Below are 24,359 nucleotides of genomic sequence, written 5' to 3'. Positions count from 1 at the left end.
GCCTTTCTGACTGGAGTTAGGTGGTATCTCAGTGTAGTTTTAATTTGCATCTCCTTGATTAGTGAGGTTGAACATTTCTTCATGTGTCTGTTGGCCGCTCATAGGTCTTCTTTTGAGAAGTGTCTGTTCATATCTTTTGCCCACTCTGAAAAGAAAAAGCAAACAACCCCATTACAAAGTGGGCAGATACTTATTTCAAGCTGGATGCTGATCAACCTGCTTCCATCTCCACTGAGAATAGAACAAGCAGTGGTTTGTAACTTACCCATAATGGATTTAGGTTCCTTATAAAGAGGAGCTGTCTAAAAGTAAGTAAGCAGGTTGGGGGTTAGAACTGGGAAAAATTAGCCGGACTCGGTGGCTTAGCCTGTAATCCCGCGCCTTTGGGAGGCTGAGGTGAGTGGGTTGCTTGAGCCCGCGGGTTTGAGATCCGCCTGGGCAGCGAGACCTCATTTCTACAATAAATCAAAAAATCAGCCGGGCATGGTAGCACATGCTTGTAATTCCTGCTACTTGGAAGGCTGAGGCGGAAGGATCGCCGGAGCCCAGCAGGTCGAGGCTGCGGTGGCCGGGAGCGGCTACTGCACTCCAGTCTGGGAGACAGAGTGAAACTCCAACTCAAAAAAAAAAAAAAAAAAAGAACTAGGATAAATTGTGAAATGTCAAAGTCCAGAGAGTTGTCAATGTAAACAAGAGTTTCACCTGGCTACTAGTGCCATACTGAGTAGTGGGTGCAAAAACTATGCTTGTTGGAGAGATATTTGGATGTATTGTGTGAATTAATGAATTTTTCTATCTTGGTATTATGGAGACCTTATACAAAGACAGGAGATGAGCTGAATGACCTCTACAAACTTATTCTTGGCATGCAATTTTATTTTCCACATTTCTGTACCCAACACTGTGCATAGCACTTCAAAATTCCTGATTGATTATTACTATGTAAGAAATTAGAAATTTAGGACCTGAGTACCTCTTCTTTATGTTTCATTTATAGACCAAAAACGTCACTAAAGCTTTAACCACATATGTTGTGAGTGCCAGCATTTCAGATATGTCCATCCAAAACTTGGCTGACCCAGTGATTATTACTCTGCAGCATACTGAAGGAAATCAGGTAACATATCCATTTTCATCCCAGAATAAAATGGTCTCAGGACCCCTCCATGATTTTCCTGTTAAAATAATTAGCTAATTAACAGATGTGATTCTAAGACTTAATGAAGAATGTCTCATTCCAGGTAGCAAAGATGTGTTGTAATTGGAGCCTTCTAGAAATAATGCCTTATCCTAAAAGGATAATGAATGGTGGCCATTCAAGCACTGTGACAGATTTGTGGGGCAGTGACTGGAACAGGGTGTCCCATCACACTAAGTGACATTTAATTCCATTTATTTTTGAATGAGGCAAACAACTTTTAAAAAAATAATTGAACATTTGAATTCCTTAGATTTCCATAAAGAACATTAAAATATGTATTAATTATCACCAAAGGACTAAAAGCATAGTCATATGGCATAACATAAGGTATATATTACTAAATAATCAAATTTAGCCTTAGTATAAGAATGAATCGCTATTCCATTCTTTGATGTTAGTGTATGTCCAGTGTGAAGTCTCAATAGCTTCCTTAGTTCCCAATCTAAAACACCATATGGTTCACCATATTTTTCACTGGTTTTGATTCTAGAAGGGAAGAAGAGAAGGAAGAGAGGGGGAGGGAATTAACAAATAAAATAGTTGTCAAATGAAACATGTTCGAGAGGTAAGATCTCTCAATTTGGACTGGGATTATAGCTCTTCATCATCCTCCAAAACTAATCACTCATTGCCTCCAGTTTCCTGGAGATTATAAAATCTGGCAAGGCCTTAAGAATGTTCAGTAGGTCTAACGAGGCGACTGCTCAACTTTGTGTTCATAAGGCTTGATCTCAGCTGAGAATCCCAGATTCCAAAGCTCTATAAAGCACACCTACCACTTATCAGTCCTGTACTGTCTACCCCCAGCCTCATCCTGGGTCTTGCAGCAGGAAGGCATGGTAAATTCCAATGCTACCAAATATTTTAAAGGGCAGACACCAGATCACCATGCAGTGACATGCTATTTTCTCGCTTGTAAATTCAGAGTTAGATGGGGTTAGTCTTAAAACCAACTCAGAAATGGTCTGTGCATGTGTGTGTGTGTGCATCTACTGTTTGAAAAAAATGTTAAGAAAACATTTGTATGTATTTGTCACTGTGTGATAACTATCACAAGGAAAAATGTTTGCCTCTTTTTTTTTTTCCCCAGAATTATGATCATGTTGACTGTGCCTTTTGGGATTTTGAGAATAACAGTAAGTTTCTTAGCAAGCTTTGCCTTTGCCCAAGATCATTTTCTCATTTGGCAGTTAGCTGGGTGGGGGCAGTGTTGAAGGTGCTGTCTTACCAGACCCTCCAGAGCACTCTGAATGACCAAGATAGAGGGTATGATTTTATATCAAATTGGGAAATGGAATTAAGAAAACTTTTTTAAAAATATAAGACATTTATTTAGGAAATTAAAAAAAAATCACACAACTCAGAGGTAAACAAAGTTGGAAAAAAAAGAAATTTGGAAGGTTTAGTGCAGAGTAGCCTTGAGCTGTTTGAAGAAAGTTGAGGAATGAACACTTGGCTTTTTACCTGTGCTTTCCCACAGGGATTTGCAATGTCTGCTATCTCCTTCCCTCTTTTCTTTTTATCTTTTCTGAACTGATTGTGTGACCTTAGGTAGGTTATTTACCCTCTCTGGGCTCCAATCTTTTTATCTTTTCTTTTCTTTTTTTTTTGAGTCGGAGTTTCACTCTGTTGCTCAGGCTGGAGTGCAGTGGCACGCTAACGGCCACCCCAGCGTTGACCTGCTGGACTCCAGTGATCCTTCTGCCTCAGCCTTCCAAGTAGCCAGAACTATAGGTGTGCACTACCACACCTGGTTAATTTTTTATTTATTGTAGAGACAAGGTCTCGCCAAGTTGCCCGCGCTGGTCTCGAACCCAAGGACTCAGGTAATCCTCTTGCCTTGGCCTCCCAAAGTGCTCGGATTACAGACTGAGCCACTGAACCCAGCCTTTTAATCTTTTCATTGAGGAGATGAGACTTCTTGATTGCTCTCTAAGGGCCCTACTTGCTTGGGCATGGAAAATAAAAGAAGAGGTTGGGGATGGTTACTACTGAATGGGTTCCTGTTATGCTCATCATTTTCACTGGAATATCCAGGGATATTGCCAAATCTCAGATAATTTACATACAATCAGTTCCCCTTGGATGCCAGGGGTGGCTAGGTGAGAAGTCCTTCTGCTTGTGGAAGCTTTACTTGAAAACTTTCTTTTTTCACTATCCTTGAAATTCTGGGAGGAAAGGGAAATCCTCTTCCTATTTGGCTCCTGGGGTATAGAAAAACTACTCCTTTTTGACAAATAGAAATAACATTGCCCTTTTCTTGTCCCTTCCAATTCTCCCAGAATAAGAATCCTATAAAGCAATGAGCTTTGTCCCTCATGGCCTCAATAAGTTGATTTCTATGCAATTAATCCATCTTGCTGGGCTCCTCTCGGGTCACCCTTTTCCCCTGCCCTTCTGCGCCTTGGACGCAGAACTTCTGGAATCTATGGCATTGTCTCAGATGGACAAATTTGACCATACATAACTGCCTGCCCTGGGATAACTCCGCTGGTCTAGTGCCATCCTGGAAGTTCTACTCTAAATCTGGTCTAGTACCTGAGATCTACAGGTGATAGAGGAATGAGTGTTGGTGCTAGAATCCTGAATATGCTCAGGAGAAACCAGGCAGGTGTCGAGTAGACCAGAGGCTCTAATTGGCCCTAAGGAGCTCCAGGCCATGCTCTGACTAGGGTGCAAAACACTTCAGATCATTTATTCTGAATCGAACCGGTTGTTTCAGATGGCCATTCCAGTCCCTCTGAGTAGTCTCAAGTGTCAACCTAGATTCCATAAGTCCATGTCCTTCAAAAACTTCTAGATCTACCAGTTTCCTATTTGTTGGCTACTTAAAAACGAAAACAAACAAACAAAAACCCAGTCCTTTAGCCTGTCACTTCAGCATGGTGACAGGACTGTTGTTAATGATTAGAGTCCTAATCTGTAGAGGTATGGTAAAAAAAAAACGGGAAAAGTGAGAGCCACAGAAGTTATGCCATTTACGAAGTCCCTCAAAAGTCAATTTAGCCTATTAGACTTAATTTAATTTCAGTGTTCAATTATACCTCTATTTTGCTGTCATAACAAACAATGCTAATTATAACACACGTTTGGATGGTGCATATAATGAAAAGTTAAACATTTCTGAGAAAAACAAAATTGCTTTGAAATTTCCTTCTGTCTCCTGCAGATGGGCTGGGTGGATGGAATTCATCAGGCTGTAAAGTAAAGGAAACAAACGTAAATTACACAATCTGTCAGTGTGACCACCTCACCCATTTTGGAGTTTTAATGGTGAGTTTTCTCTTAATCATTCCTCAATAGAATTTTTTTTTTTTTTTGAGTTGGTGTTTCATTCTGTCTTCCAGGCTGGAGTGCAGTGACATAAACATGGCTCACTGAGCCTCAGCCTCCTGGACTCAGGTGATCCTTCAGCCTCAGCCTCCTGAGTAGCTGAGATGGTAGGCGTGCACCACCACACCCAGCTAATATTTTTGACTTTTTTTTGGTAAAGACTAGGTCTTGCTGTGTTGCCCAGGCTTGTCTCCAACTCCTGGTTTCAAGTAATTCTCCCGCCTTGGCCTCACAGAGTACTGGGATTACAGGCATAAGCCACTGCACCTGACCTGAATTTTGACAACTTGTATTAGACTACAGATCAGTAGTACATGTGTAAACTAAGTTATAGAAAAAAATGGTATGCAAATGAGAACTCTCCTCACTTTATTCTTCCAAAGTAGAACAGATTGAGACAAATATTTATTTATTTTTCTCCTTATAAAATTAATGCCTGCACCTCCAATTTCAAGCAATACAGAAAAGGTCCCTGTAATCTCCCTCCCAAATGATTACCACCTTTAACTGCCTGGCATGTATATTCATTTCAATTCTTTTTGTGTGTATATAGTAATATGTGTTTTTGTTTTATAAATATGGGATTAAATTATTGATATTGTTTTTGCCACTTGCTTTTTTTACCTAAGAATATATATATGTGACGACCTTTAGGCAAATAGATATCCATCTACTTCAATTTTGTAAATACCTCTATAGTATACAATTGTGTGGATTTAACGCAATGAATTTTAACCAGTCCCTGAGAGGTGAACATTTTAGCTGTTGTTGTCTTTCTCTTTTATGAACATTGCTGTAATATACATTCTCTCTCATTTACCTTCAACACTGGTGTGAGTATTCCTGTGGAATAAGTTGGCAGAAGTAGAATTGCTTGGTCAAAGTGTCTGATCATTAAAATTTCTAAATTTAGGAAAGACCACTGGGATTTGCTGGGTTTTCTTTCCAAATGGCTTTCAATATGCCCCTTCTTCTCTACCCACACTGGAATACTTTCCATGTTATCTTAGGTTACTTTATTATATACTGCTACCTTAATGTGTCATATATGAATTGTTTCTCCAACTAATGGTAAGCTCTTTGAAGACTGAAGATCTTTTACATTTCTTTTTTTAACCCTAGCTATTCAACAAATAAGAGGTGCTCAATTGATACTTGTTGAATTGTAATAATTTTATTTACCTCCCTCTGAATTGGCTAGCACATTACAGCAGGAGTCAAAAGACCAGTGTTCATGTTCCAGCTCTGTCAGTAACTAACTTTGTGATCTTGGTCAGGTTGCTTCACTTGTTTGGATCTTAGATTTTTCTTCTAAAATGTGAATGATTGGAGTAGACCAGGGTTTCTCAATCTTGGCACTACTGATACTCTTGTCAAATGATTCTCTGTTGTGGGGGGTTGTTGTGTGTATTGGAAGATGTTTACTACCATCCCTGGTCTTTCTCCACTAGATGCCAGGAGCACTCTTCCTGGTTGTGACAACCAAAAATATCTCCAGACTCTGCCAAATGTCCCTAAGGGAGGGGCAAAATTGCTCCCAGTTGGGAACTACCGCAGTAGACCAGTGCTTCTACCTTTTATTAGTCAGACCAATACACACATTGATTCAAATAACTTTGCATGTAATTTTAGGTCTTTAATGATCCTCAAAAGATTACTGGACTGTGTGCACAATAAGGTCCATCTTGTTTCTTAATTTTGTGGAAGTTATTTAAGGTCTAAGGAAAAGGAGCTTTTTTTGATGTTCCGTGTAGTGTTTTGGGATACTCAGTTCAGACAGTGATTCACTTTATATCCCAGATTCAAATCTACTAGCTTGGCCACATTTTAATTTGGAACATGTTAATGACAATGGAACCAAGGGCTAATGTTCTTCCAAGGTCGTTGATGGTTCTCCATGCTTGTACATAGTAAGTTGTAATAGGCATACTTGGCAAACAAGATATGGTCTTATCATATATCTATAATCTGGTTTCATAAGAGCTATAGCAGAGATGTTATACATCCTAGGAAACTCCTGTTAGTGAGCAGTGGAAGCCTTTTGCTACATACAACTTGCTCTGGCAAATGTATAAAATAAAACATATTGTGTTCTCTAGGATTTATCCAGGTCTACAGTGGATGCAGTAAATGAACAGATATTAGTGCTTATAACATACACTGGATGTGGAATCTCCTCCATTTTTCTGGGAATTGCAATGGTGACATACATAGTTTTTCAGTAAGTTGATACAGTCTTGCTCTAAGTAAGTTTAATTTGGTTTGATGGATGCTATTGTCACTATAACCATAACCTTGTTAATTTCATAAACAAATCACAATAGAAAGAGGTCAGATCTATTAGTTTATAAAGTGAACAGGTTAAAAACAAAACAACCAAGTCTCCTCTAAATACTAGTTTTAATTGAATTTTTTAAAAGCAAGAGGATTGGAATAGGAAAAGATTTCTCTATCAAGATATAGGAACACTAACCATAAAAAAGTTGATAAAGTGAACTTTATTTAGAACTTTTTAAAACAAAACCACAAGATAGTGAGAAGGCAAACTATAAATTTATAAAGATATTCATAATGCACATATCTGATAAAGACTTGTATGTAGAATATATAAAGAACTACAAATCAAAAAGCAAAAAATGGACAATATAATTTTTTTTTTTTTTTGATTTGGAGTCTCACTCTGTCGCCCAGACTGGAGTGCAGTGGCCGCTCCCGGCCACCACAGCCTCAACCTGCTGGGCTCCGGCAATCCTTCCGCTTCAGCCTTCCGAGTAGCCGGAATTACAGGCATGCGCTACCATGCCCAGCTGGTTTTTTGATTTATTGTAGAGATGAGGTCTCGCTGCCCAGGTGGGTCTCGAACCCATGGACTCAGGCAATCCACTCACCTCAGCCTCCCAAAGGCATGGGATTACAGGCTGAGCCACCGAGCCCAGCTGACAATATAATTTTAAAATGGCCAAAAGACTTGAACAGGCCCCTCACAAAAGAGAATATCCATGCCTAAGCCACCATACTCAAATGGTCAATAGCTTATGATAAGCATCAGAGAAATGTTAATTAAAATCACAATGATATTTCTCTACACCCACCAGAAGGCTAAAATTGAACATACTAATAATAGCAAGTGTCAACAAGGATATGGAACAACTGGAACTTTTACACAACTGCTGGTGGGAATGTAAAATGGCACAGACACGTTGAAAAATTCATTGGCAATACCTGCTAAAAATAAATATGAGGCTCACTGTTGATTCAGAAATTTCATTCTTAGGTATATAGTGAAGAGAAATGAGTGCATATGTCCACTGAATGACATGTAAAAGCTTCAGTTATAGTAGGTCCAGATTAGAAACAACGCAATGTACATTAACAGTTGATGGGATGAATAAATTGTGGTATATTCATAAAATGGAATGTTACACAGTAGTAAAAAGAATGAACTACTTCTATACGATACAACATAATATCTAAATCTCATAGATGTAGCGTTGAGCAAAAGAAGACAGAAAAATAAGAGAACCTACCATATAGTTTCATTTATATAAAGTTCCTGTGCATGTGAAACTAAATCTACGAGGATAGAAGAGAGAATAATGGTTGCCTCTGGTAAGAGGTACTGAATGGAAGAAGCAAGAAAGAGTCTTCTGCGACATTGAAAATATTCTACCTTTTAATCTGGGTGGAAGTTCCATAGGTGTATACATATGTAAAGATTCACTGAGTTACATTCCTAAGATTTGTGCACTTTACAATTTGCCTCATTAAAAACACATTCACATAAAATGAAAATCTCAAAATTTAAGTCAATGAATATTTAACAGCAGTGTAAAAGAATCAAAGGGGGAAAACATATATATTTTTTTAATTTTGTAAAATACTGGGTCATTTTCTACAAAGTAAAATTGTGATCACTTAGTAAAGTTCAAGGCCATGCTTTCATGATGCCAAGTGTCAAGATCTTTGGAGATATCCAAGTAAGTCTACTTGAAATGGTTTCCATAGTCATCCTGCTATTTGGTAATGTGTATCTTTAGCCAGTTGTAGCAGTGATGATGCAATCATAGTATCTAGGAAACTCCTTTCTTCCTTCTTTTTAGAAGAAAAAAAGAAAAAAAAAAAGAGAGATTACCTAGTTGAGAGAGGCTAATATTATTCCTGTTAGTGAATAATATTTACGATACTCTGACTCTACTTAGAAAGAGGGTGGGAAACCCTAAAATTCAGTCCATGCAAGGTAAGATGAGCAGTGGCAAAACTTGATTTAAAAAGGGACCCTACCTAACTTAACACTTTGCTTTTTCTCTTTTAGCAAACTTCGAAAAGATTATCCTTCTAAAATCCTGATCAACCTGTGCACAGCACTATTGATGTTAAACCTGGTATTTCTGGTCAATTCCTGGTTGTCATCATTTCAGAAAGTGGGGCTTTGTATCACAGCTGCAGTGGCACTTCATTACTTCCTGCTTGTGTCTTTGACTTGGATGGGCTTGGAGGCGGTCCACATGTATTTTGCTCTAGTCAAAGTCTTCAACATATACATTCCAAATTATATCCTTAAATTTTGTCTTGTTGGTTGGGGTAAGTATAACTACCATTGTCCTTGATGTCTCTGTTTTAAGCTTGTGTGTCTTTCTAATTCTAGCTTCATTAGACAGATTACTCGGGACCAAATTCTGTTAATATCATAGATAAAAAATTAAAGATTGCCTCACTGAAGTTGGGATGTATGTCTCATCTTCTGCCTCTACTATTTGTGTGCTCTGCTAGATGCTGCCACTACAGTAGTGAACCTGTCAGATTTTCTTCCTCCCTTTACAGGAATTACAGTCACAACAAATACTGATGTAATAGTTAACACGTAGGTAGCACTAACATGTACCAGACACTATCCTAAGTGCTTTACATATTCATTTAATTGTCACAATATCACTATGGGATGGGTTTCATCATTATTCCCATTTAATAGGTGAGGGCACTGAGGCACAGAAAGATTGTCAAAATTCACACAGCTAGTAAGTGACAGAGCTGGGATTTGAACCATGGTGTCTGTCTCCATAGTTTGGACTTTTAATCACTATGGTCTTGCCATATTGTCTAAGAAACAGAGGAAGGACTTGAAATGGGTGAAAGGGTGCCAGACCAGCCAGGACCTGTCTCTTATCACACTTCATGACTGTGACTATCACTGCTGTTCTTGGAAGAAGCCAGGAATGGTACTCAGCATAGGTATTTCTGAATATAAATGCCATTTATTTGGTTTACTTTCCTGTATTTCTGATGACATGGTCATCTCCTCCTTCCCTTTCTTGCCTATTCAAAATAGATTTTGGCTTTAGAAAATGTGTTAGATGCATAGGTGGTATGTATTAACTAGGATGCATAGGATACATAGGAAGATCGATTTTATCTTCCACTGCCTCTGTGAAGACAATAGCTTCCTAATTAGCTACTCATCCTGTTAATGAGTTCATTAACAGTACATGCTTTCACTGGATACACAGTCAGTGTTATTATCTATGCTAATGTGGAGAGCAGAGACAGGCAAATACTGAACAGAGCATAATCTAAAAACGTGTTTTAGTACACTTTGGAATCCATCAGAAATACAGAGCCAAAGGCAGTAAATACACTCCCCTTTGTACCTGGCGTCCCTCATCTTGATTCAATCAGAGGATTGAAAAATGTTGTGGAAGAGCCTTCATGAATAATCCCCAAAGCAGATAGCCTACACATGGGCAATTGTGGAAGGGTTTTAAATATCACTCCATCCTGGCTGTCCTCCTTCAACATCACTCATTCTTAGCTTCTTTTTCAAACTCTTCCTCCAGGGTTCACTTCTTGTCTCTTTGATCTTCTCACTCCACACACACTTCTTGGGGTACAGGAAGAGGCAAGAAAGGCTAACGTTTGGTACTTGGAAGCAGGAAAATCTTGAGGTATACACACACAAGCCAAGGCAAAGCCAAGGCCAAAGCCTGACTGGCTCAACTAGTAAGGAAAGAGCATAAGTGGTCACTCTTAGATTCAGGCTATCACTTACACAGACAGCGGAAGGAAGAGTAGCTAAAAATGCCAACTCACAAGTTCTTGTCCCACACACTAAAAAAAACGACACCAAAACAAAAGAGAATAGGTAACTAGCACTTGAGTTGTGGGATTCTCTGTTGCTGAGAAGCCAGAGCTAAGCAAAAGCTATGCTGTTTTCTATTCTGCTGCTCTATTCTGAGGGGGCAGGGTACAAAGCCCCACACCTCAGCAGAACCCTGGGAGGTGGCAAGAAACTGTCTCATGACAGCTTCCCAGAGGAGACAGGGAAGCTAGTAAGAGATGGCTTCAGAGCACCTCCTCATAAGCCTTCTGTGTCTTTTCACATTCGTGGAGGACCACAGGGCACTCTGCCAAAATTCAGGTAAGCCTTTGCGTGTGTGGCCTATGTGGATATGTACGAGTTCACCACGGAGTCACTGCTGAACCGTCCTTCTACAGGGAATTCTGGGGCACTTAAATATTAGACAAAGGCATTCAACTGTAGGGAAAATAAATATTAGTGTCTGTTTATGTTTGAAGCTCTGCCTTCCTAATGCCAAAGCAACTCATTGAAAGGGTTTATTCTTTTATTCTTTTATTTAAATCCCTGTCTGAGGCAGTAGATTTGTTCACATTTTTAAAATGACAAGCAACCAGTGGGTATGAGTTTTTCAAAAGTTCAAAATATAAGCACAGCTTTTATCCTAAATGTGAGGCCTCCCTCCATACCTCCTTTCCATCCACCAGAAGATATTTTTAAAAATATCTGCGGCATTCTAGGCACTATGCGAGGTGTGAGCTACACAGATTTCAAGAGATTGCCATGTTTATCACAGAACAGGACAGTGGAGGGTTTTTCAAGATGCTTGGCACTCTGGGGTTTGGAACAGCTTTGGAAAGTATGTTACAAAACCCCTCAAATGTGTGTAGGTGTATGCTCTTAGTTTAGGAGAAACACTATTTGAGAAATAACGAAATCCTTTAAGTTTTGCAAATGTACATGAAATTGGATTTTAAACCCTGTGTCTATACTCTCAGCACATCTGATCATTTTGACTGAGGTGATTGCTATATTATTGTCTGACTGAATTGACTGGTTGTTAACTGGTCCATCTAGTCAAAATGTCAAACTAGTAGCAAGTGTGGAAACAACTTCCCTTTTTAAAAAAAAGCACTGAAAGCTGCAGCTGATTGCCTGTGCCCTTCCCCCAAGGTGACCTAGACAAAAAGATACTGGGAACTAAGGGGCGATATTGAAAGGGAGAATAAATTGGTGACCCACCATCTGAGAAGACACGCATAATGTGGACTTGCATTCTGATAAACTAGATACTTCTTTTTCCAAACTGATTTTTTGGCATTTGAGCTATTTTTAATAACTAGTGGGTGTTGTATTGAAGCCATTGGCATGCCGTTTAGTTTAGCAGATTGGAGAACTCCTAGAAATGTTTAACTTGTAAGAATTCACAAACATTTTGCAAACAAGGGTATTTTGATGGTAGCACATCTGTGGCTCATTTAAACAGAGTCTTGATGTATTAATGCCCACAGCCATTGACCAGAATCCCTCCCTTGCTACCTAATGAAATGCCTTTGGCTTGTTTTCCTACTCCAGGAATCCCAGCGATCATGGTGGCAATCATAGTCAGTGTGAAAAAGGATCCGTATGGAACTCTGAGCCCAACAACACCATTGTAAGTACTGGCATCTCTGCTTCTCAGGTGGTGGGGCTCTGGCCAGGCAAGGTGTGGTAAGGTGTTCCCGGCCTGGGACTTGGTCTTGACGCTGGCTTCAGAGAGAATGCAGTCTAAGCCCTTCGGCCTTTGCAATGCACACACACACATACAGAAACTCACTCATGTAATGGTTAGTTAGGTACGTGGGCTCTCTATGACTTGGTCAAGTTACATTACCTCTTAGTTCCATTTCCTCCTCTGGAAAATGGGGATAATAATGCTTACTTTCAATGTCATGTGCAAATTAAAATAATATCATGTTTATAAAACGCACATCATGTTGTCTGGTTCATGGTAAGTGCTACATAACTGGCAGCTCTTACGACTACAAAATATACAGATCTGATTATTGAAAAGAGTTAGTGGCCACTACAAGGAAATACTGAGACGAGGTGGAAGACATTTTCTACCTTTCAACAACGAAGATCTTCCCTGAAGAATACTGCACAGCTTTCCTTTATAAGCTGGTTCAGCTTTGTTGTTTCTTTTTTCCTTTTTAAAATTTGATGTATAAGCCCATCTCTTTGTTTCTCTTAATCACAGTTACAAGAGAGTAGTAATTCACATCACCCCACCTCTCCAGAACCTTCTTTTACAGGCATGTAGATCATTGCCTTGTGGTCCCTTATAATGCACAATCTCATGTAACACTTCTGATTGTTCCATTCTCTTTATTGTTGCCTCTCAAGTTCTCTTCCACTATAAGTATTCTCTCCCACTGGACTGGAATCAAATGTAGGAAATCCTGTTCCCCAAATTCCCTCGTATTTCATTTTGAGAGTCACAGTTTCCACAGGGTCAAAATTATATTGCCCTTTGAAGCATATGCTCTAATTAAAATTTCTTGTTATCTTTACTTTCTCTCTCTTTTCTCTTTTCTTCCTTCTCATCTCCCTCTCTATCTTCCCCCTTGCCTGTTTTGTGACTTAAAAAGTCCCCAGCATCTATCTAATAGTGATTCTTCTTCAAAGATTAAAAGCAAAACCAGAACAAAATTAACTTCACTTTTTCCCAAAAGAGCTTTTTCAGATATGAATTGGTTATAAGAGGCAGATCACTCTATTTTTTAAAAATAATTGTATTTTGAAGAGATAATTCATGCACATGGAACAAAATCCAAACCTACTAAAGGGTAGAGGAGGAAAAGTAAGCCCCACTCCCAAACCCCAGCTACCCAGTTTTTCTCCTTTGAAATAACTCTTATTACCAATTTATTACCAACAATCAAATTTGTATAGCTATTCACTTGTACTCTTTGTTACCCAAATGGTAGATATACACCATTTGACACCTTGCTCTTTTCATTTAACAATATATCTTGGAGGTGATTCTCTACCAAAGATATAATACTACTTCATTTTAAAAGTTTTCCATTGCCTCCTTTAAGGCTGAAGATGATATTCAGGGAACCTAAGTAATAGACTCTATTAAAGGAATTAAATGGTTTTTTTTTCACAACTTTGCAATACACACACACACACACACACACGCACATACGCACACACACACACACACACAGAAACTCACACATATGTGAAAGTATCCACAGCAACACAAATAACATGACCAAAAGGGACTTTCTTGGTTTTAGAAAAGAGAGCTAAGATAAGTTGACACATAGTTAAAGTAGTCAAGCTTGTCTATGTTCAAAAATCAGAGGCAATGCTTCCAGTAATTGGAAATGTTATTAAATGAGGTAGCTGTCCATATGAACCACTGCATATTTTTTCTTTGAATAACTATTGTAGAGCCATTAGTCAGTCCAGTGGCCAGTGTTGCCTTTTATAGTCCAAAGACATCATATTTTAAAACAGCACAACTAGAGCTGTTCTCTTTTTGTTGCATTTTCATTAACTTTAATAATTTCATCATTGTTTGATATAACATTCAGAAAAGCCACTATTTGCTCGTGTCCTTTCACTGTGATATTTATCATGCAAAGTAGAATTCATCCTGCAAATAAAACCTGAGATATAAGGTGGGGGGAGAGTCACTTTGGGGGAGGAAATGCATATTTTTTTTTTACTGTTGAGGTAGATAATAGTTTCCTAGGGAATTGGACTGAGAAATTTCTGCAAATTTAGGGCAGAAACAGCCTCTAACATTTCTAACTTGGCATTGGAAAGAACCCTGAACTAAAGCTCAGAAGACTGAGGTTCTTGCCCCACCTCTGTCTCCAATGGGTGTGAGTGAACTCTGACATGGTGATTCATCTCTCTAGGTCTAGGTGTCCTTAGGTCAAATGAAACTGACTAGATGAGCTGCAGTCTCTGAGAAATAGGATTTTATGTTTTCCTACCTCACGATAATCTTCTTTGTTTCTTACAGTTGTTGGATTAAAGATGATTCTGTCTTTTACATCTCAGTAGTGGTTTATTTTTGCCTCATATTTCTCATGAATCTCTCCATATTCTGCGCTGTTCTTGCTCAACTGAATTCTGTGAAATCCCAAAGCCAGAAGACTCGGCGGAAGATGATCCTGTACGATCTCAAAGGCACAACAAGCCTGACATTCTTACTTGGCCTCACCTGGGGATTTGCTTTTTTTGCCTGGGGACCCGTGAGGATCTTTTCCTTGTATCTTTTCGCCATTTTTAATACTTTGCAAGGTAACTGCTGCTGCTTTGTCTTTTCTGTGGCCAGGTAGACATCCACCAAAGCCTTTTGCTGCTTTGGAAAATACTCTCACCTGTCTGAGACTCAAAGGAGAAATTACTCCAACAAGTTCCTACACTCATTGAGTTGACAGTCAACCACTGGAAACATTAGCTAGATGTTAGCCTTCATTAAATACATGCACAGCCCTGTCTCTCTTACTTAAGGATGTAGGGAGAAGCCCAGGTAGCTAACTTAACTTTAGCTAGTTGGTGATCTGCATCAAATACTGGTTGGCAATAGCTGGTAATGTCTGCATCAGATACTGGTTGACAGTACTTCTTACTCATTGCATCAGCACCTTGTGCTCATAAATATACAGATTCATACTTGTGTTGACAATTTGAAGTCCACAGTCCAACTGAGCACAGTGATGACCTGGACAGTAGAAACATTAAAGTTTTGACCTCATAGATTGTGTCTGAATCAGATATCTTAATATTCTGGGAAAGAGCCAGGCTAAGATATTGTAGAGTCATACAGGAAGGAAAGTTAAAAGAAAAGGGCTATGGGCCAAGGTAACAGGCCAAAGTTCTAGTCTTGGTTTTGCTATAAAAGGACCTTTAGAAATTCAGCATGACTGGTTGAATTAGATGATCCTATGCTAAAGGCTCTATAGCTCTTTAATATCTTTCCTGTATTCTGGTGAAAAGAACAAATGATCAATGAAGTGATTAAATGGTAGACAAAAGATAGCAGGAAACGTAAAAGCTAGGGATTTGGTTAATATACCTCTGAGTAATTGTTGATATTCATTTTAATCTTATTTTGCCAATTACAAAATATATATATTGTAAGCAAGAGACCTGCAAAATGACTTTGTGGAAGTCTCAAGCGCCATTCTATGCTTTAATCTTAAGTTTTACCCAGTATATTCAAGCTACTGAGGCAGGCTGGGAGTTAACTTGGCATTCTATTGACTTAAGGTCTCCCTTACTGCTCTCCATAATTTTTTTTCATTCAATAAACTCCTTTTCCCAAAGTGCAGTCCACTGGTGGTTCCATTGGATATTCCAGCAAGGAAAAAGTTCTATGGTCAAAGAAGTCTGATAAATGTGGTAACCTACTTTCCCCCACTTTGGGAATAGCACAGTGCACATTAGCATAGTAAAAGCTCTGCTGGAAACAAAAAAGCCTTTAAAAATTTGTTTTAACCTAGCATTTTTAAAACCTTAGAATCCTTTGTTGTGGTGGTTGTTAGCCCCCAAGGAACCTTAGGAAATATAAATTGGTGGGCAGTCATGACATGCCAGACACTTGCAAAGTGCTGCAGGAGAATAGGGAAGCAATCTAACATAAGGCATAGTTTTTGTCTTTATGTCTTATGACTCAAGAAACCATCTCATTTTAGAGCAATCAGGCAGATCAGCTGTAACTTTTTGTCCCACCAAGTTCTGTCAACCTCATACAGCCATATTTGAATTGAAATGTAAAAAGTCACAAAATGTGTTGCTCTTTCTCTCCATGCCATTTTTGTTGCCTCTGGTTATTACTGATATGATACCATAGCACTCTCACTTGATTTCCTTTGAGGATACAGGCCCTTGGACGTACCCTAAATTAATGACTGAGCTCCTAGTGATGGTTCTACACTTTCCCTCTGGGAAGGACTGCCTAGCCCATACTGAAGTACTCTAACTCAATACTCTGGCACAATGCTCTAACCTTAAGAACTAACCAACCTTCATGTAGAATGTCCACAGAAGTAGATTAGGAACTAGGTGCCTGTGCAGACTTCCTCTATAGTGATAACTGCAAGCTTCTGTTTAACTCACTGATTCTGGAGAACTGTGCTCACTCTTTGAAAAGCGGGGTTAAAAGAAAAGCTAGCAAAAAAACATGAAAGCAAAACAGTTTTTAGCTTAAATAGGAGGGGCAAGGGTGTTTTCAAAACCATTCCTGCGGTAGAAAGTAGTATCTAAGCAGGAAGCCTAGATGAATAGAAGCATAATTTAATTGGGTATTTTTTTAAAGACTAAAACCAAAATCCCATAGATCCAGCATCAACAGAGCCAAGTTGTCTCTGTCTGTCAGATATGCTTCATGTCAGTCAAGCACCGAGCATTCCTACTCCTGTCTACAAGGGAGAAGGTGCCATCTTGTAGTGAAGGTGTTTTCAGAGCCCTGAGTTTCAAACTCAAGTTACACACACACACACACACACACACACACACACACACACACACACACACACACACACGATCCAAATAATCTCAAAACAGGAATGCAATGGAACAAATGAGCAAACTAGCCATTTAAAAGACGAATGGCAAGCATGCAATGTTGGCTGAAGATGGATAGCTTGATGGCCAAGTGGGAAAAAATTATGCTCATGATGAGCTATTTGTGAAGGAGGAATGCACAGATAAAAATGCAGGTGACAAAAACCTGACATCTTCCCTCATGCCTATGTTCTTCTAGTGAGTAAGCAGATCAATCTGTTGTTGGAAAGAAAAAGGGAGGCTGTCAGGCAGAGAGGGAGAGCTGGCAGGCAGCTCATTGGCATTCACAGAATAACCTTTAAGTCTCACTAAACTCCATGCAAGAAATTGGAGAAGTAATCGGTGCTTGATGTCACTGACGTCCCTTGTTCTTGCTGAAGCTGGAAGAGTTTTACCTGCTCTGAGACTGGAGTTTGCTTTCCTCAGGGTGCTGCACCACCTTCCAGGTGGCTGCTGCTCAGAAAACAGTGAACACTGCTGATTTCATCACCACAGTTGTTTGGTTACAAATGGAGATAAAACCCTCAGGAGAGTTAGTGAGACAAGCCATTCCGTTTAGCCTCCAGATTGCTGCCTCCCACTTGGAAGCAGAGAGTCTCAGAGATGGGGCCAGGGAACCAAGATCTTCTTAATCTAACTTTCCATCAAGTGACAGAAAATCACTTGCCTCTGCCTGAAAACTTTCCAGGGACCAAGAGCTCACCATTCCGTAAAGCAGAGCATTTAACTTCTAATCAGCTATAAATCTCATACCGGTCTTCCCTACTGGAAGCTAGTACAGTACAGTGATCAAGACCTTGGGCTCTGCATTCAGATCACCTGTTTTCACTCATGATGCTGCCAGCTTAATCTTCGCTCTGTGACCTTAACACCTCCATGATGTTGGTGAGAGATAGGGTCAAACCAGGGCCGAATGACAGGAGACTCTCTCTCACTCACCTCCATCAAGATTCTTTTGTTGTTGTTGTTGAGTTGGAGTCTCACTCTGTCACCCAGACTGGAGTGCAGTGGCCGCTCCCGGCCACTGCAGTCTTGACCTGGTGGGCTCCAGCGATCCTTCCGCCTCAGCCTTCCAAGTAGCTGGAACTACAGGTGTGCGCTATCACGCCCGACTTAATTTTTATTTTATTGTAGAGATGAGGTCTCGCCAAGTTGCCCAGGCGGGTCTCGAACCCGCGGGCTCAGGCAATCCACTCACCTCAGCCTCCCAAAGCACTGGGATTACAGGCTGAGCCACCGAGCCCAGCTAGGATTCTTTACTACCACTAAGTTTACTAGACTTCTTGGACTTCGAGTTCTTTCAACTATAAAAATGAGACTAATAGCACAATTCCTATCACGTAGTCATTGCTAAATAAACATTAACTGTGATTTGTTAGTACATGGTTGCTTTGTACCTTTCTCCTGTTACCAATTCTAACCTGGCAACCACACAGAACAAGCCTCATTTGTCCTCATGACAGTCCTTTCAGATCTGTGACTGTAGCTACCATCTCTCCTCACCATATATTTCCCACTCCAAGTTTTTTTTCTCCAGATAGAGCACCTCAGCTCTTTCAGCTTCTCCTCAAGTTCATCACTATGCCTGTTCACTCAATTCTAGAATCCTGCTGTTTGACATTAACCTCCTAAAACAAAGCCTCCCAAACTGAACATAGTGCTGGTGCAAAGTAGAGTCAAACCAGGGCAGAATGGCAGGAGACTCTCACCCACCTCCATCAAGATTCTTTACTATCACTAATGCTCTAGCGGAAATTAACTTTGGTAGCATTTATTACTGACTTATGTTTAGTTTGCAGTGATTTAAGACCTTTCGATACTAATCAGGACAGCTAGCCAATGTAAAGGTGAGCTGAACCCTGTATAGAAAATAAAGCTTTCCAAACTGCAGTTGGGCCAAAACAGATATTTTGAGGTTCAAGCAAGTATTGCTAAGGTTGTAGAGGGCTGTGAGAATTTTTGTAACAAATGTCTTAGAATTAAAATCAACAAACATCTTTTCAACTGTCACACTTAGTACTAAAGGCAAAAAGGAAAAGTGATATAAATATGAAAAGGAAACATACCTCAACCCTCAAAGACCTAACAGCTAGGTAGAGAGCTAAGCAATACATAGAGAATGATATGGATAAATATGGCAAATAATATAAGAAACATAGCATTATGGGAGTTCAGAAGTGGGAAAAATGAATTTCATTCGGAGGCATCTGGAAAGACTTTGTGGGTAAAGAATTTTGGTATTGACCATCAATAAAAGGCTATTGATAGGAGTTATTTCTGCCAATCCCACCACTAATTTTAGGAAATCAAACTGGTCCTGCAGTGAATTTGCAATCAGAATCATCTGAAGTCCTGTCTTTATCTCTCAAGGACATATTTTAGAGGGTGAGGGTGAGAAATAGCAGATACCTTCAACCCCTCTTCCACTTGCAGGACAAACTCAGGGCTGGCAGTGGAAATTTAGGGCACTACATACATAGTTTTCACATGAGGTAATGGTGCCAAAGAGCATGTGTAGTAGCTATTTATAGCTGTATAACAAATAACTTCCAAATTTTAGGATTTAAAACCATAAACATTTATTATTTGACACAGTATATAAGGCTCAGGAATTCAGGAGCAGCTTAGCTGGGTGTTTTTGGCTCAGGAACTCTCATGAAGTTGTAGTCAAGCTTCCAACTGGGGCTGCAGTCATCTGAAAACTTGACTGGGGCTGGAGAATCTGCTTTCAGGAAGGCTCACTCTCGTGGCTGTGGACTGGAAGCTTCAGTTCCTCACCATGTGGGCCTTCCTACAGGGATGCCAGGATTTCCTCAAGACAAAATACTTGGCTTCCTTCAGAGTGAGTGATGAGACAGAGAGAGAAATAGAGAGACAGAGAGAGAGAGAGAGAGAGAGAGAGAGAGAGAGAGAGAGAGAGATCGTTTATAACCTAATACTCCAGAGACAAAACAGTGGTTGACACGATGTCTTGATACAGACCTTTTTGCTATCACTCCCTTTGGGAGAGAGGCTAGAAAAATGAGATCAGAAAACCAATAATGGCCCTTGAGTTCCTTGGAAGCAGGCCTGAGTCATTGGTGGTAACTGGTGAAAGAAGCTGAAAAAACTGACCCTCTTCTCCCGGCTTAGGATTCCTCATTTTTGTGTTTCACTGCGTGATGAAGGAAAGTGTGCGAGAGCAGTGGCAGATAAACCTTTGTTGCAGGTGGTTGCGACTGGATAACTCTTCTGGTAAGATACCAGTTTGGGTAAGGTTTTGGATTTTACATGTTTTACAAAGCTGATCAGATTAACTTGCCTCCTAACTTGAATTCACACAGCATAGGCGTTAAACTTAAAGCTGTTTCCATGTCATGAAATGATTTGTGCTTTTGAGCTGAGATGAATGAAACCAAGTGAAGAATGTGACTTGGGGCATATTTTAACCTCGGGAAATTTTTGTTTTGGCCCAGATTGCTTGTCCTCATTGTCACCTCAGTCTCAATTCAATTAAAAGAGTATTAATTGAGTGCCCTCTGTGTTCCAATCACTGGGTCACAGGCGCTTCTGGCCAGTAGCCAGAAGTGGGTTGAGTGGATGTGGCAAGCAAGGAGTTGGCAGAGGTGGAGGGAACTTATCAGCATTCCTAAGATGCCTAGCCAGTGGGCTGCCCAGGTGGACTGATGGCTTGCAAAATGGAAGATGTAGTGGACTCGAATGTTGCCTCTTAACACTGGTGCTTCCCTTGAGAATGTCTCCAGTGCAGGCAAATTTGATGTTCTATATATCAAAGGCACCTTTCATCCAATTCAGACAGCTTCTCTCAGTCCTAACACAAAGCCCAGTCTACTTCCTATAGGCAAGGCAGCACTTGAAGTCTAAGATCTTACAATAGCACTGAAGTCCCCCTGCCTTTATGCTGGGCATATCATCAACCTGCTGATTCTTGTGTTTTAGGAAAAACAGGCATCCTTGGTAAGTGATTGGCTCTTCCTGTACCACACATTACAGTACTTCTCACAAATTCATAGAAAAGCTGACTCATTGAGGAGCCCAGAATGAACATCGCATGCATTGAGCACTATGTTTTTAAACAGGATTACTGAAGTATATAAGTTATATACTATAAAACTCACCCATTTTAAGTATAGAATCTGATGAGTTTTACATTTTTAACTTTTTTGGATATCATTTCAGATGGGAACAGCCAGTATGGTATAAACATTGGGTATAAACAGGAGCGATTGAAGAAAACGTTTGAACATAAACTTTTGACACCATCTCTCAAGTCAACTGCAACTAGCTCTACTTTAAAATCTTTCAGTTCTGTACATGGCACTCCTTCAGAAATAAGCTTCCAAAATGGTGAGAAAAAAAATGTTGCATCGTCTACATTTATATTCCAGAAGCTGGCTCCTTAGCTCAGGAGTTAGAGCACTTGTCTTGTATATTCCAGAGACAGTGAATTGACATGAGACCATATACAAGGTCTTATGGTCCAATCTTGGCTGATAAAGCGTGTATAGAAGCAGAGAACTGTGTACTGAAGCGTGTATAGATGTTTCTATACCTAGTGAGCTTAGTATGTAAAAATCTGATGGGTTATTAAGCTAATGGGGGAAAGAAGAGATTGGAGATTTTAAAAATTCATGCGTATTAAAAACTCTCACAGACTGTTGAAAGCAGACAGAACCTTAGACATTGTCTAGTCTAATCCTCTCATTTTGCAGTTAAGGAATCTTTATCAGGAAAAAGGAAAATGCCTTATGAACAGTCACTCAGTTCATCCACAGCAGAACTGGGGCCGAAACTCACGTCTTCTGTCTCTCAGGACTAGTGTTCCCTACCAACAGTACTTTCAAGCTACACATCACTCTTACATGCTGAGCTTCTTCCATAGGAAGCCATATTTCTAGGTAGAGACAGATATTGAGACAGGGATGGGATGTTGAGAGGAAAATGTAGGTAAAGAATTGATTTACAGGTCATGAGAAAGGTAAAGTGAGGAAAAACACAAGGACTTCATGCTGATGTTGTGATTGACTATGTATTCTGTGCTTCTAGCTGAATCATGGTTCAGTGGTCTTTGACTGCCTTTCTTTAGGACCAAAGCCAACTCCAGTTCACACACATATAGACCACCTTTAGTGGCCTTGCTGTAGTCATTCTCCCACCTCCTCAGTGCTAGTGATAGGACTGCCTCATCCACTTTGTTGGCTCAAACAAAACAAAACAAAGAACCAGTTTTATTTTCAAGGGCTGAATTCAATCAGGAAGCAGCATAGTGGGTTTAAAAAAATAGCACCAGACTTGGAGTTCAGAGGCTTTAGATCAAGCTCCAGCTCGTCACTAATTCTGTGATCTTGGGCACATCACTTCCTTGTTTGAGCTACATTCTCTCTACTTTTAATATGAGGGGGCTAGAATGGATAATTTCTAAAGTGTCTACCAGTTTCAGAGTTGTGTATGAGGCAACACTATTTTCCAGTTTAGACTAATTGACTGGTGTATAAAGTCTCAGTCTCCATCTTTATATGAGAAAGTTAGTAGTGCACATGATAAAATCTTTTCTTGGTCAAAAGAGTTTATCAGATTCCAGCACACTAACCTGTGGATATGTTCTGGTGCCCATATGGAGAGGAGACACTGGAGTGCCGTGGCATAGAGAAAGCATGGGTTGTAGAAGCTCCTTGGTAGATAATAGTTGGGGCTGATTGGGTAATATCATTTTTGCAAAAGGATTGATTAGTATTGGCTCTTCCTGCTGTCCCTGGAGGATATTGTTTCATTAGCAAATAGACAGCCCAAATGTGTACATATTTTGCTTTGGAGAAGGGATAGCAAATACTATGTCCAGGATTTTAATGTTGTACCAAGCAATAGACCTGGAGAGTCAGCATCAAAGTGCCCATCAGTTGTGACAGTAATGGAGCCAGTGGCAGCAAGTAGACCACCTACATGTCCTAAAAGTGAAATCTGGATGCTACCTTCATATTTGTGGCAACCAGAAGTTCGTTGTCTTTAGCACGAAGTGAAAAAGCATGCCCATTGTACCACCAGGCACTCTCAAGCTTGAGAAATAAGCAAACATTCAGTGCAAGAATATCAAATCTATAGAGGGTATAGATGTGTGTGCTTCCATTTTGTGTTGCCTCTTCTTGAAGGCTTTCAAGGTCTGTGCGTGAATATCCTCCCATAGGTTAAGGTTAAGATCAGTAACGCTGCCTGTTCTTCACAATGCAGGAAGAATCTTTGCACTCGTTGCCCAAACAGTGCTGTCAGGATGAATTCACTCACCCTGGATTTACATTAAACTATCTAATAACCTTCACTTTCTTTTAAATTTCTTTATTCAGTTTTTTCACTTGATAAAACGTTCTTATGCTTCCATAAGTGCAAAGTCCCTGATACCACAGCTAAAAATGTTCTTTTTTTCTTTAATGCAGATAACTTTGAAGAAGATCCCTCCTGTTTCTCTCCCTTGAGTTGTGAAGTTGTGCCTAATTATGTAAGAAGAATATTACCTGTGGAAATAAAAATAAATTCCATTCACAAACAACATTTTTTTCAATAAATCCCAGCAGAGATGCTCACCTCCCCCAGCCCCAGATTGGGGAAAATGTTGAATTTGTGAAACAATTTGCTCCAACCTTATATTCTAAATTCTATATTGAAAGGGCCAGAATAAGATAACATTTAGTAAATATTAAAGTCAGAATAATTCACTTATTCATTGTTATAGTTGTTTATTTCTTTGGGTAAGACTTGAGCCTATAGTTGTAATATATTAGGGGATAAATATCTACAGCATTGGATATTTTGTTTCAAAAACTTAAGTGTACACATCCTAAAGGAAAAATCAAGACTGGTGTTCTTACTGACCTGCCTTGGGAGTCAAACAATTTCAGGTGGCCAAAGTTTCAGGATAGCCAGTTGACCTGACACCCACAAGGGAAGTGGATAAGGAAAGTCACAAAGTCATACATTTTGGGGGGAGGGGGGAAACTCTGCCCTGTAGGTCTGTCATGCCAAAGCACCTGAAATCCCCATTATTCAAGTCACACTTTTGATTGAAGCCCCTTATTAAAATGTAAACTTGTTTTGTGAAGAGTGGCTCATCAATCCACAGACACCCATGAATTCCTTAGCGAGGATTAATTTCTCAGCCAAAACACCCCCTCAGGAAACAGCAGGCAGGGT

The 24,359-nt window shown here is 39.8% G+C and overlaps 1 protein-coding gene across 1 annotated transcript in view; it reads left to right on the top strand.

Moving 5' to 3' along the window:
• ADGRG4 (adhesion G protein-coupled receptor G4) overlaps positions 1-23,733 on the top strand; it is a 115,612-nt gene extending 91,879 nt beyond the window's left edge. Inside the window, exons 14-23 of the mRNA XM_021718658.1 lie at positions 998-1,117; positions 2,292-2,337; positions 4,371-4,474; positions 6,634-6,755; positions 8,847-9,115; positions 12,180-12,258; positions 14,629-14,909; positions 20,310-20,411; positions 21,357-21,524; positions 23,606-23,733. Coding sequence (XP_021574333.1) covers positions 998-1,117; positions 2,292-2,337; positions 4,371-4,474; positions 6,634-6,755; positions 8,847-9,115; positions 12,180-12,258; positions 14,629-14,909; positions 20,310-20,411; positions 21,357-21,524; positions 23,606-23,733 — 1,419 coding nt within the window. The remainder of the gene's footprint in view (positions 1-997; positions 1,118-2,291; positions 2,338-4,370; positions 4,475-6,633; positions 6,756-8,846; positions 9,116-12,179; positions 12,259-14,628; positions 14,910-20,309; positions 20,412-21,356; positions 21,525-23,605) is intronic.
• The last annotated feature ends 626 nt before the right edge of the window (positions 23,734-24,359 follow it).

Source organism: Carlito syrichta, unplaced genomic scaffold, assembly GCF_000164805.1.
Source record: "Carlito syrichta isolate Samal-C Ts95f unplaced genomic scaffold, Tarsius_syrichta-2.0.1 Scaffold313184, whole genome shotgun sequence".
Classification (NCBI taxonomy): Eukaryota; Metazoa; Chordata; class Mammalia; order Primates; family Tarsiidae; genus Carlito; species Carlito syrichta.
Note: the sequence above shows the minus strand (reverse complement) of the source record. Positions and strands in the feature narration are given on the sequence as shown.